The sequence below is a fragment of the Carlito syrichta genome, unplaced genomic scaffold, assembly GCF_000164805.1.
Source record: "Carlito syrichta isolate Samal-C Ts95f unplaced genomic scaffold, Tarsius_syrichta-2.0.1 Scaffold6706, whole genome shotgun sequence".
Classification (NCBI taxonomy): Eukaryota; Metazoa; Chordata; class Mammalia; order Primates; family Tarsiidae; genus Carlito; species Carlito syrichta.
In genome coordinates, this window is record NW_006950802.1 from 475,171 (window position 1) to 488,284 (window position 13,114).

General features: G+C 42.3%; 2 protein-coding genes across 2 annotated transcripts in view; one reads left to right on the forward strand and one right to left on the reverse strand.

The window, feature by feature from the left end:
- Positions 1 to 620, reverse strand: part of SPATA9 (spermatogenesis associated 9) — a 62,559-nt gene extending 61,939 nt beyond the window's left edge. The window contains exon 1 of the mRNA XM_021708798.1: positions 579 to 620. The gene's annotated coding sequence lies outside the window, so the exon portion shown is untranslated. The remainder of the gene's footprint in view (positions 1 to 578) is intronic.
- Positions 364 to 13,114, forward strand: part of RHOBTB3 (Rho related BTB domain containing 3) — a 70,578-nt gene continuing 57,827 nt past the window's right edge. Inside the window, exons 1-3 of the mRNA XM_008050950.2 lie at positions 364 to 570; positions 742 to 967; positions 6,168 to 6,354. Of these exons, the coding sequence (XP_008049141.2) occupies positions 569 to 570; positions 742 to 967; positions 6,168 to 6,354 (415 nt within the window). The 5' untranslated portion in view covers positions 364 to 568. The remainder of the gene's footprint in view (positions 571 to 741; positions 968 to 6,167; positions 6,355 to 13,114) is intronic.

The following is a 13,114-nucleotide window of genomic DNA, read 5'->3' on the forward strand; positions in this document are numbered from 1 at the left end:
GCGGCCGCCCGGGCTCGGGGACCTCGGCGGGGAGCACGTCCCCCGCGTGCGCCCGACCCCCGGCGCCGGCACGTGCTGCACCCGGACGCCCGCCGGCCGAGGGGGCGGGGGCCCGGCTTTTTCCTACCCCACCTCGGCCGGGAGGAGGAGCGGCGGCGGCGGCAGCAGCAGGAGGCGACAGCTGCCCTGCCAAGGAGGCGCGGCGGAGCGGGGACTGCGGTCAGCTGAGTTCACTCGGGGTGCACGGCGGCCCCGCGCGCGGCGATGGTCCCGGGCGCTTCCTGACTGGTGGCAGCGCGCCCCCGGCCCGGCTGTCACCCTCGGGCCCCGGCTCGCGGTCCCCGGCCCCCGGCTCGCACCCCCCGCCCCCCGGCTCGCCCCCCGCCCCCCGGCTCGCTCGCCGGCCCCCGCGTCTCCGCCCTGCGTCCGCCGCGCGGCGGTGGAGGCGCGCGAGGGGGACGCGGCCGGGGATGAGCGGCTTGCGGGTCAACACGCCGCCCGGGGACCCCAAGAGGCCGTGAGCAGCTGCTTTTTTCTCCGTCGCCGCCCTGCCCTTCGATTTGAGATCATGTACGTACGCGTCGCCGTCCTGCCATTGTCTGTGCCCGACGCGTGCCGTGCGCCCCGGCGGAGGGGCCCGAGCGGGTCCCCGCCGCGCCGCGCCCGCGCTTCCTGCTCCCGCGGGAGGGGTCGGCGCTGACCCGGCTCCCCGCCCCCCTCGCCCGCTGTCTGTCCGTGCAGGTCCATCCACATCGTGGCGCTGGGGAACGAGGGGGACGCGTTCCACCAGGACAATCGGCCGTCGGGGCTCATCCGCACGTACCTGGGGAGGAGCCCTCTGGTCTCGGGGGACGAGAGCAGCTTGTTGCTGAACGCCACCAGCGCGGTCGCGCGCCCCGTGTTCACCGAGTACCAGGCCAGCGCGTTTGGGAACGTCAAGCTGGTGGTCCACGACTGTCCCGTCTGGGTAAGGGACTGCAGCTGCTCCGTGTCCAGGCTGAAGGAGCTTTTCTTTCATTTTTTCCCTCCTCCCCTTTCTGCCCACTTCCGTGAGTGTGGCGTATCCGCGTTACCCGGTTCAAAACCCTTTGGGAGAAAATCTTTGGACCTTTGTTCCCTTGGGCAGGGGCAGCCCGGTCATAGCACACTCTTGGGAGGTCCGAAGCCCCCATGGGGTTGTGGAGCACCTATTCGACACTTCACGTCTGTGGGTTGTCCCTCGGTAGACAGCTGACAGTTGAATGTGCCACCCGCAAGGGATGGGGTCACTGAGTTTCACCGGCAAAGAGCAGTGTTCTTTCTTGCCTACCCGGTGGGTGACAGTGTCATATTGGTGTTCTAAAAATACAGCCCTCTGAAAGCTCAACGCGGGCAAAAATACTTGTCTCTGGGACAGTTCAGAAATAGGACCTTGGAAAAGAGTAGAAAAGACAGGGACTGAGAATTTTAAATGACTCATTTATAGCACTGGTCATTAACCTCTGAAAAACTTTAGTTAGTGGTTTTAATTTCAATAATGCAAATGCTCTTGCTATTAGCCATTTGTTTTAGAGGCTCATGAAGCAGAAGTAATATTACTACTGTTACTCAGAAAATTTTTAAAAATTTAAAATTTGTGATAACTGAATGAAATTGTGGCGGAAGGGATAAGTTCTACTCTGATTCTTGGGTGTTTGATAAAAGGAGAAAGGAATCTACTCCCTGCACATATATGTATTTTCAGTATACAATAACATATTTTGATAGGCTTGCTTTATTCATATTTGAAAATTTCTGATTCTTTACTGATATTGGAGATATGTATATATATGTGTATATATATATACACACACACACACACAAATATATATTTCAGCTAAAGATTGCATTTTATAACAGAAGAAAGTTTAGTGTCTGAAAAAGAAAATACAAATTATCACTATGTGAGATTTTACAGCAGTTTTTAAAAAATGAATTAGGGCTGTAGAAAACTAATACAGCTGGCTAAAAAATGTATAGCATGTACTTAGAAAAATTTCTTTTTCTTTTTTAAGTCAGTGTCTCTATTACCCAGGCTAGAGTGCAGTAGCGCGATGACGCCTCGCTGCAGTTTCAACCTCCTGGGTCTCAACGGATCCTTTTGCCTCAGCCTCCGGAGTATGTAGGACCACAGGCTTGCGCCAGCACACCTGGCCCAGCTAATTTTTTGTGTATTTGTTTATTTTTTTTGTAGAGACAAGGTCTCGCTGTGTTGCCTAGGCTGGTCTCGAACTCCTGGACTCAAGTGATCCTCCCGCCTTGGCCTCCCAAAGTGCTGGGATTGCAAACATGAGTCAACACGCCTGGCCAATAGTATTAATTTAACAATAGTAATATTGTTTAGTGGGTAGAGTAAATAAATGTAGGGAAAATAAAATAAGCTGCATTAGAATGTTAGAATTGCTTTTCCTGTTTATGTTGTTAATTTCACAAGAAGCAATGCTTGTGATCCCAATTACTTTGTCTAGTAAAATGAAATTTTCCAAATGATAAAACAAGCATTCGTAGTCTGAATTGTTGCCATATACTGACTGTTATAATTATTACACCAGTCACTTTTTGGTTGGTTACACTCTGGCCCTATTTAAGGCATCAAGTTTGTAACCAGGTCCAACTTTCTAGGTTATAATGATCTTCAGACATAATAGATGACATTTGTAGAGTTACTCTTTATAAGTTGCATTTCTTCTCTTGGTGGTAAGTAAAGAGACATGAAAGTTGATTGTGTATTAATGAGCTGTTATCTGACATATGTATTCAATAAGAATATTAAATATAGCAGAGCAGATAGAGCACAGGTTTGATATCAGAAGGATTTGACTTCAGATCTCCACACTGCCACTTAATGCCTGTATGTCCTTGGTGAGTCACTTACCTTCTCTCAGCCTCATTTTCCTTATCATAAAATAGCCAGGCAGGGCTCGGTGGCTTAGTCTGTAATCCCAGCACTTTGGGAGGCCAAGGTGAGTGGATTGCCTGAGCCCACGGGTTCGAGACCCGCCTGGGCAACTTGGTGAGACCTCATCTCTACAATAAATCAAAAATTAACCTGGCATGGTAGCGCGTGCCTGTAGTTCCAGCTACTTGGAAGGCTGAGGCGGAAGGATCGCCGAAGCCCAGCGGGTCGAGGCTGCAGTGACCGGGAGTGGCCATTGCACTCCAGTCTGGGTGACAGAGTGAGACTCCAACTCAAAAAAATAAATAAATAAATAAATAAATAAATATAATAGTCATATAATCCCTTCCTCCTGGGGTGTGCAGAGGAGAAAATGAGATACTAGAATGTGTCAAGCTCTAAGTGTAGGCTGGCACATAGTAGGTGCTCCATAAGTGGTAGCTACTATAGTAATAATGTGTGTGTTATTACTTCAGTAGGGTCATGTATCATGTATGCCAAGCAAAAGTAAAGTCTCCCCACATGTCATTCAAGATTCATACAAATACAATACATTGGGGCAGTGATGTTAGTATTTAATACGTGCTACGTTCGCAGCCCCATAATGAAGTAGAAAAAAATTGTTTCCCTATAGAAATTCAGATTTTTTTCTTTTCCTTTTTCTTTTTTTTTTTGAGTTGAAGTCTCACTCTGTCGCCCAGACTGGAGTGCAGTGGCCGCTCCCGGCCACCACAGCCTAGGCCTGCTGGGCTCCAGCCATCCTTCCGCCTCAGTGCGCTACCACGCCCGGCTGATTTTTTGATTTATTGTAGAGATGAGGTCTCACTGCCCAGGCAGGTCTCGAACCCTCGGGCTTAGGCAATCTACTCACCTCAGCCTCCCAAAGGCGCGGGATTACAGGCTGAGTCACCGAATCCGGCCCAGATTTTTTTCTTTTAAAGATGAGTTCAATTCTCCAAATGTGGCTTCAAGCTTTATGTTGCATAACCCCCTGGAGGAAATCCTGGAACTGATTTACAAGAGGTGGGAGAATTTGATTTCCTTCATAGTTCTGGAAATCAGTGGAGTATTTTCTCTTTGACATAGTTTGAGAAGACAGTGGTGCCTTCGGTGCTGGAATGAGATAGTTGTGTTTTTCTTCCCTAGTTCTTGTCTGCAGATCCTCAGCTTCTCCCTGGATCCCTGCCTTATACACTTGACACTTTTAAAATAAGTTGTGCTTCAGAGTCATTAGATGTATCTTATTATTTAGTATGTCTTTCTCTCTTACTCATCCCTTTTTTGGGTGATTTCATTTCACCTTTCTAGATCTTTTTCTATTAATCAAAAACATTCCATAAAAAAGTAGTGAGGTAGTAGATTCACAGTTTTCTTTTGCAGGGTGTAAAGCTCTGATTTGTATTACAAATACAATACTGATAAGCTTTACATCCTCAATCCCAGAGAGTGAATGATGCCCGAGCCCATTTTTTTCCTGACATTTTTTCTTTAAAGGTCCCCCTCTTCCTGTATAACTCTCCAGCAAGTTTGGAATTTTGAGCTAGTTGGCCTACGGAAAGCAACTACTTTTGATTTATTGTTTCAGAGTTAAATGACTGCTTGATCCCACTTTTTTTTTTCATCTCATTTGTCTGACTCTGTCCGCTTTCTTTGTTATACTTATGTACTGTGTTATACTTGTATACTTTGAACTTGAGCGCTGTAACAGATACAGTTGGAACTGAATAGGTTTTGTGGTTTGGGATTTGGAAGCGAGAGAGCTCTGCTGGGAAACTTTCCCGCTTTCTTGCACTGTGTCCCACTTAATCTCCCTCTCCCCACCCCATTATACTCTGTACCAAGTTCAAGCCTTTGCCTTTGGTGTTTATAGTCCATACTTTGCCTTTTGAGGGGAGTGGTCCTTTTAATCTTCCTTTAAAAATGCTTTATCTTTCCCGCTTTAGACCGGGTATTCATGTCTACAGATTCTGCAGTCTTGTTACTCTGAGTGTTCTTGTGGGAGGTGGGTGGTTGGGAGGGTATGGGGTATTAGAGGAGGCACTGGTGAGAAGCTGTCTCTGCAAAAGGGCATTACTGTGCAACACTCCTCCAGAATTTTCCACTATGGGATAAAAGCTCTGTCACATAGATCTGGATCAGTTGATTGAGACACTATTAACCCTGTTTTGGACTCATATTTCGAAGTGCAAACTTTTATAGCCCCATACCCTTTGGACTTGTTAGTCACGTCTAGCTGTGTATTTCCTTAATCTAGCTTCATTACATTCTAGATTACATACCAAGAGCCCATGAAAAAACACATGATTAATAGTTAACTAGAATATGAGAAGAAAGCTACTTGTGCATATTTGGCAAAGGAATCAAGATGCCTGCAGATATTTTCCTTACACCACCATTCACATAAAAACTTTGAAAAATTATAGTTAAAACATCAAAGTACTATATTTTTGAGAAATAGCATCTATAATAAATTGCTTACAGCCCCAATTTAAATAGAAGTATTAACCATAGTACAAAAGTAAAGATCTCAGAACTTGAAAGGTTTATCCTGAATTTTTAATGTACGTAAGTGAAGACATGAATTGTAAATGTGTTTCTTGCCATGTTAACACCTTGTGATACACAGTATTTTTTTAATAAAAGTGTTTCTCCCCTACCACATGCACACTGTACATGTATAGTACCGTCTCAAGGCTGGATGAAGTTGAACAGCATATATGAATTTTTGAAAATAATGAATAAAGTCTATGGAACTCCTTAGAATTCACAGTGTATTGCAATTCCAAACACTGAAAAGTCCTGCTGTGTCTAACTGGGTCAGAGAAAATCCTTTGAAGCTTCTTAATTCAGCTTCATGCTTATGGTCTTCCAACTCATGCTATACATTACATTTTTGAAATTATTAGGTGATAAAAACATATAGCATAATTGTATAACAAAGTGCTTATTTTTAATGTATTCAAATATTGAAAGAGGTTGTTTTTCAGCCTCACAGAAATTTTCTAGATCTCCTGTTTAACCATTACATAATTGTCCAGGCTAAAAGAATAAGTAACGTTTTTAAAAAATAGAGTTGGAAGACCATAAGCATGAAGCTCTATAAATATGTAGTTACTTATTTAAAAATGAATTTCTTTGTGGGAATTCCATAAAATTAAAATGTAGCAAAAAGTTTAAGCTGACATGTTATCATTTATTTTATGATTGATTGGATGATAAGTTGACTAAAGATGGCTTTTGCATTTTGGTTTAGGACATTTTTGACAGTGATTGGTACACCTCTCGGAACCTAATTGGGAGCGCCGACATCATTGTGATCAAATACAATGTAAATGACAAGTTTTCATTCCATGAAGTAAAGGACAATTATATTCCAGTGATAAAAAGAGCATTAAATTCAGTTCCAGTAATAATAGCTGCTGTTGGTACTAGACAAAATGGTAAGTATTTAATTTTCTTTTTTATAGTGAGCATGCAAATACCATATTAATGTTAAATAAAGCTAGGTTTATTCGTGATTATACAGTTTTTTTTTTTTCTCTGAAGATCAAAATGCCTTGGGTTCAAATGCCAGCAGTTTCTCCATCATTTGATAGGCTAAGAAGATAACAAAAAAGAGGATCATGCATTTCTGCTGTGATTTGAAGGGTACAAATCTGTCTTCTAAAGGACTCTCCTACAGCAGTGAAGGAAGTCAGTTTTGACATAGGAGAGATATTAGGCTGATGCTGAGCCCTGGAAAACTAATTTTGATGATCTAAGGTCTGGTCAATGGGGAAGGACAGGTTATCCACATAAAGATGTGGGCTTGGGAGCTGGATTTTTAGGTCGGTAATAGTGAGTGAGCTGACAATAATGAGTGAGTGCCTAAGAGGAAGGATTGTTTACTCCACGGCTGCTGGATTCATTCAGTTCAGGAAATTCCGGCTGTTGCTGCTATTCACATGATTGTCAGATATCCTTGGGCCAACTCAGGATGCACTTTGATTTGGTGGCATTTTACAGATCTTCTTAGTGGTATTTCCTTAGTAAAGGTCTTTACATTTTATTTTATTTATTATTTTTTTAAAATTTTTAATTGAGGTATTGTGAAGTAAAGGACATACAATGTTCACGCCCAGAGTATAGCTCTATATCCATGCAACCCACACCCATCAAGGTATAGAACATTCACAGTAATCCGGAAGTCTCCCCCATGCCTCTTCCCAGCTAATAACACCCCTCCTCAGAGGTAACTACTATTCTAACTGCTAACAGCATAGATTAGTTTTTCCTACTTTTGATCTTTATACAAATGGAATTATACAGCATATAGTGTCTTATGTCTGACTAACTTCTGTCAGCATCATATTTTTGAGACTCATCCTTGTGCTTATCTGTGGTTTGTTCTTTTTATTGCTGAATATTATCCCATTGTGTGACTATGCCGTAGTTTATTTATTCACTCTTCTTTTGATGATGTCTAGGTTGTTACCTAGAAGTAGGATTGTTGGGCCATAGGATAAGTATGTGTTTACCATTAGTAGGTACAAATAAAGCAAGATCGCCCTATCCGTGACCCCACATTCCCTTCACTTCCCTGTCTTTCTTTTCATTTCTGGACATGATTCTTGAAAGAGTAATGCACACACTTCCTGAGTCCATTTCCTATTCATTTCTCAGTCTGCTGCAGTATGGTTTTGACTTTCACAATTATTCCAAGTTTGTTCTCGATCAGGGTCACCAGTTGCCATGGTTTAAGTGTGTCCTCCAGGGCTCATGTGTTGGAAACTTAATCCCAATGCAACAGTGTTAAGAGGTGGGACCTTTAGAAGATACTAGGTTATGAGGGCTCATGAGGGCTCATGACTAGATTAATGCTGTTTTCTCTGGAGTGGGTTATCAAGGGAGTAGGTTACTGATAAAATGATGAGTTTGGTCTCCTTCCACCCTCTCTATTTTGTGTTGTCTTGCCCTTCTGCCTTCCACCATGGGATGACACAGCAAGAAGACCCTCGCCAGATGCTGGCACCTTGATATTGGACTTCCCAGCCTCTAAAGCCATGAAAAATAAATTTCTTTATATATTGCTCAGTCTATGGTATTCATTTATAGCAACACAAAATGGACACTGGTTATATCCTCACTGTCAAATGTAATAACTTTAATAACAGTTATCTTTTTTTAAAATTGTTGAAGCACACCTCTCCCTCCACTTAACACAGCTTCTCTTTCTTTCCTGGTTCTTCTAATTCTCTGTCTTCTTTACCATCCCCTCACTGTCCCCCACCCCACACACACACTGCCACCAACACTCCATGGAGTTGTTTCCCAGGGTTCCATCCTTTGACTTTACCTCTTCTTATCCTCACCCAAACCATGAAGTGCTCATCACTTGCTCTGGCTTCCCCTGTATGCATGCTGATGACTGTCAAGCCTATTTCTCTGACTCTACTGTCTCTGCTGACCCAGATCTCCATGGATATGCTTTACCTTCAACTGAATTCCTAGTCTTGGTGAAGGATGCTGAACCTATTCATTCACCTAAACTGGAATCATCCTCCACCCAGTTTCCCACTCCCCATATCCAGTGTATTAAGAAACTCTTTTGATTTTACATTTTAAATACATCTCAAACTCATTGCTTTCTCTTTATTTCCTTTGGTCATTTAATTGTGTCTTGATGGTTTTCTCTTTGGTCTCCTAAAGGGGTAATTACAAATTTTGTAGGGCTTCAAACTTATACAACTTTGGAGGTTCTTTGTGAAATAAAAGCCCATAAAATGACAGATACTTATATGTGCAAAAGTAAATATTGGTTTAGAATGAGAAATGAAAGCATAACAAATTACAACTCAAAAAGCTGTCAAATCCCACATACTTTTTTCATCCTGACACTTCTTTAATTTTTCTTACATTTTTGGGGCTACATAGTATTTGATCACTTCATCATATCATAATCACTTTGTGGTATTTTCTCTGGAGAGAAGAGAAGGATAATCAGTTTTTCTTCCAGCATGTTTCTTCACTTTTTACATCTGTCTGGACCTGGGCACCAGAGTGTATTGCATTCGTATTTCAACTTGCATCCTTGTATTGTGATGCCAGTGAGTGTGCACTGTGGGTGGCAGAAGCATTTCTGAAAGTCATTGCTGTGCTAGGGCAGTTATCAAACCCTTAACTGTACATGGAAGTGACTACAAACCACAAATGATAGCTCACTAAACCTAAGCCTAATTCCTCTTAGCAGCATGCCCCAAATGCCCATGGTTACTCCAAAGCTGCCTGGTACAAGATGAAGTGAGTTGAGTGTAAAGAGACAGTGGTCTTGACTGAATGTTGTATTTTGCAAATCTTACAAAAGCACATGACTGTGAAAGATTATATTACTCAGGTTCTTCCCGGGTTTAAAAAGAACCCACAGGATAAGGGCCTTGAAGTTTAAACTTTGTCAGCTTCATGGTAAATTGACCTCTGGTATCCTATTCCTGGTTTGCCTCTTTCTGAAATAAATTCTCTCAGAATAGTCATCCTGGAATACAAGCCAGATCATACCAATCAATGCTTTGGACGATTGGGGAACTTTCTTCTTATTCCCTAACTTTTATTTAGCAAAATTTCAAAATGCAGAAAATTGACAAGAATAGGGCGCTGAACTCTAGAATTTATAAACACACACACACACACTTTTTTTTTTTTGCTAAGCCATCTAAGAGTAAAGTGTAAATAATATGAATTTCTTCACTCCTAATTATTTCAGCATGTATCATCTAAGAACAAGACCATCCTTCTATTAACCATGATACAATAATCACTCAGGAAATTTTAACATACTGTTATCTATTATATTATTATTTAAATACACAATCCATACTTATATTTTCCCAATTGTTTCAGTAATGTGCTTTATAGCTTTTATTGGTAACCAATCTAGGATGCAATTAAGGATTACTATACTGCATTTAGTTGTCATGTCTCTCTAGTCTCTTTTTTCCTTTCTTTTTTTAGAGATAGAGGTTTCACTTTGCTGCCTAGGCTGGTCTTAAACCCCCGGTCTCAAGTGATCCTCTTGCCTCAGCTTCCCAAGTATCTGGGCCTGCAGGCGTGGACCACCTCACCTGGCTTTTAGTGTCTTTTAATCCAGAAGAATTCCCCAGTGTTTGTTTGGGGGGTAGGGAAGTATCTTTAATGACATTTTTAAAGAATCCGATCCTATTATTTGGCATAATTTCTTCATTTGTGATAAATGTGCTTGCAAACTAATGATTTTTCTACCATTCCTTCTATACCTATTGGTATTCTGTAAATGGAGCTTTCTCTTCTCTCTGCTCTCACATCTTTCCTTTAGAATCATTGTGATCCATGGATTGGTGTTTTAAATTCAACATTTTATGATCTATTTCTCTGCTTATTCTTTCTGATGCTCATAGTACTCTATATCTGCCTAGTTCCTTTTCAAGCCAGCTTCAGTCAGTTTTTAAGCCCTTTCATATTTTCCAGCATAAGATGGTCCAGTCTCATCTTAAACTTTGTTTGTTCCAGCCCTGGAATCAGCCATTTCTTCAGGGAACTTTGGTTTCTTTTAATGGGTGGTGATACTTCGAAACCAAGATCCGGGCTCTAGGGTGCTCATTCCTTTAGGCATGTTTGCTTCTAGGCCCTTTTATTGGATAGAGCCAGGGATTATATTTTTTATGTAAATCATGGGCACTGATACCCTTATTCCAGTCCAGTGTTTTATCTCATTTCAATAACTTTCTCTTGTAACATCCTTACAAAAAATGCAAGACCTATCATGATCTAGCCTATGACTACTTCTAGAAACTTATAGGACACAATCCCCTGTGTCTTATATACCAGCCATACTAAACTACTTGAGGAACTTAAGATTTTCTTTAGTTCTAGGAAAGTCTCCACTTTTCAGTTATAACCATCCCTCCATTTTCTTTATTTTCTCCTTTCAGGACTTTTAATAGACTGATGTTAAAGCTTCTGGATCGCTCTTCTGATTCTCTCATCTTTTATATTTCCTGTTTATTTCTTTGTGTTATATTATGGGAGAATTCCAGTTATGTTGGGTCTGTTTTGCTTTATTATATTTTTTATTTCAACAGCTTTTCATGCAAGGGCTCTAACTGACTCTTTTTGTAATTTTTCATTCCTGTCTAAAGGTTGCAAATTTAAAAAAACTTTCATGATAATTATACTTAATAATTCTGTTTTGTTTGGCCTTTGAAGTCTGGTTTTGAGAAGGCATTTTTATTTCATGGTACCAGTGCTTCTCAAACACTGAGGAGTTCTTAATTTGCCTGCTTTTGCAGTTTACTTTCCCTGTTGAATTGATGCCTTCTTCTTCCCCTGCCCAGCTGCTGTCTGGGACTGAAGGTGGAAGTAGGATTTCACACAAGATGGACAGGCCTCACAGCTCCCACTGGGGTCCTTCAGATGATTTCTGGGCAGTTCCCTCTGGTCACCTCCTACTTCTAGCTCTTCTCATGCCTGCAGAGTAAGAAGCTCAGTGTTACTGCAGTGTCTACCTGTACTCTGAGCGTCAAGATTGCTCTTTGGTCCTGTGCTGTCTGTGTACATTCTCTCAGATACTTCTAGTTTCTGGGCTGATGAGATCTCGCCTCTAATTATTTAGAGTTGCTGAATATTCAATCCTTCCTTCCTTCCTTCCTTCCTTCCTTCCTTCCTTCCTTCCTTCCTTCCTTCCTTCCTTCCCCCTTCCTTCCTCCCTTTCTCCCTCCCTCTCTCCCTTTTTTCCTCTTCTTCCCTTCTTGCCTCTCCTCCCCACCTTCACCTCTATTTCATATTCTCTGATTTGGCAGGGAGATCACAGTGTGGGCCTAGCTTTCCTTCTTAAAAACTGGACATAAGCCGGGCTCAGTGGCTCAGCCTGTAATCCCGCGCCTTTGGGAGGCTGAGGTGAGTGGATTGCCTGAGCCCGTGGGTTCGAGACCCGCCTGGGCAGGCGAGACCTCATCTCTACAATAAAATCAAAAAATTAGCCGGGCGTGGTAGTGCGCGCCTGTAATTCCAGCTACTCGGAAGGCTGAGGCGGAAGGATCGCCGGAGCCCAGCAGGTCGAGGCTGCGGTGGCTGGGAGCGGCCACTGCACTCCAGTCTGGGCGACAGAGTGAGACTCCAACTCAAAAAAAAAAAAAAAAACAACTGGACATAACTGTGTCCTCTTTCCCTCCCATCCAGACCTGTGTGTGTGTTGTGTCCTCTAACTGGAGTGCCCCTCCACCCAGCCCCTAGCCTATCTGCATAGCAAGTTCATATTTACCCTCGAAATCCTTACTTTATCTGTGAAGCCCTCCATAGTCCCCCTAGGCAGAACCCATTTCCTCTCCTCTGTCTCCAGGGTGATTCTTTACCCCTTTATTTTAGTGCTTGTCATAAGGTGTTATCATGTTTGCATTCGTGTCCATCTCGGCTCCACTGACTGAGTTTCTTCTGTTGTTGCATCTTGTATCCCTAGTGCTTGATGTGTGGTAGGTGCTCAACACACATTTGTTCAATGAGTGAATGAATGGTGTTATGGAGGATCTAAGTGAAAAAAATCAATGTTACTCATAAGGTGACATTAATTTACCATATAAAATATGATTACAAAGTAATTACAAAGCTAAATCTGATTATTAGACTCAAGGACCTTTATTATACCCCCTGACCCCCGCATCCCTTGGAATACATGAAACTGCTGGGTTCTCCCTTGGTAATTTGCTTGAAACTCTTTTTGCCTTTTTTTTTTTATAATAGAGTTTTTAATAGAGAGATAGACGTCTCTTTTTGTTGCCCAGGCTGGCTTCAAACTCCTGGGCTCAAGTGATCCTCCTGCCTCAGCGTCTCAAGTAGCTGGGATTATAGACACGCGCCATCAAGCCCAGCTTCTTGGAACTCTTTTTAGAATTACTTCAGCAAATATAACCCGGTCTCACGCCTTTGCCTTGTTACACACACTTGTTTGACAAGCCAGAGTGTGTGAATGTCTTCATCATTCTTAGCTCTGAAGACTTTTTTGACTTTTACTAAATATTGATTCCATCTTTAAAGGAGAAATTTGTTCAGAATGTGCCTAGGACATATTCATAGCCTCAAGCTCCCAAAGACGGGCATCCTGTCTTTCAATTATTGTTTTAAACTCTGTTCGAGTCTGGTCCTTTACTGGGCTAGACTTTTTGAAAAGAATTTCTTTTTTTTTTTTTTTTTTTT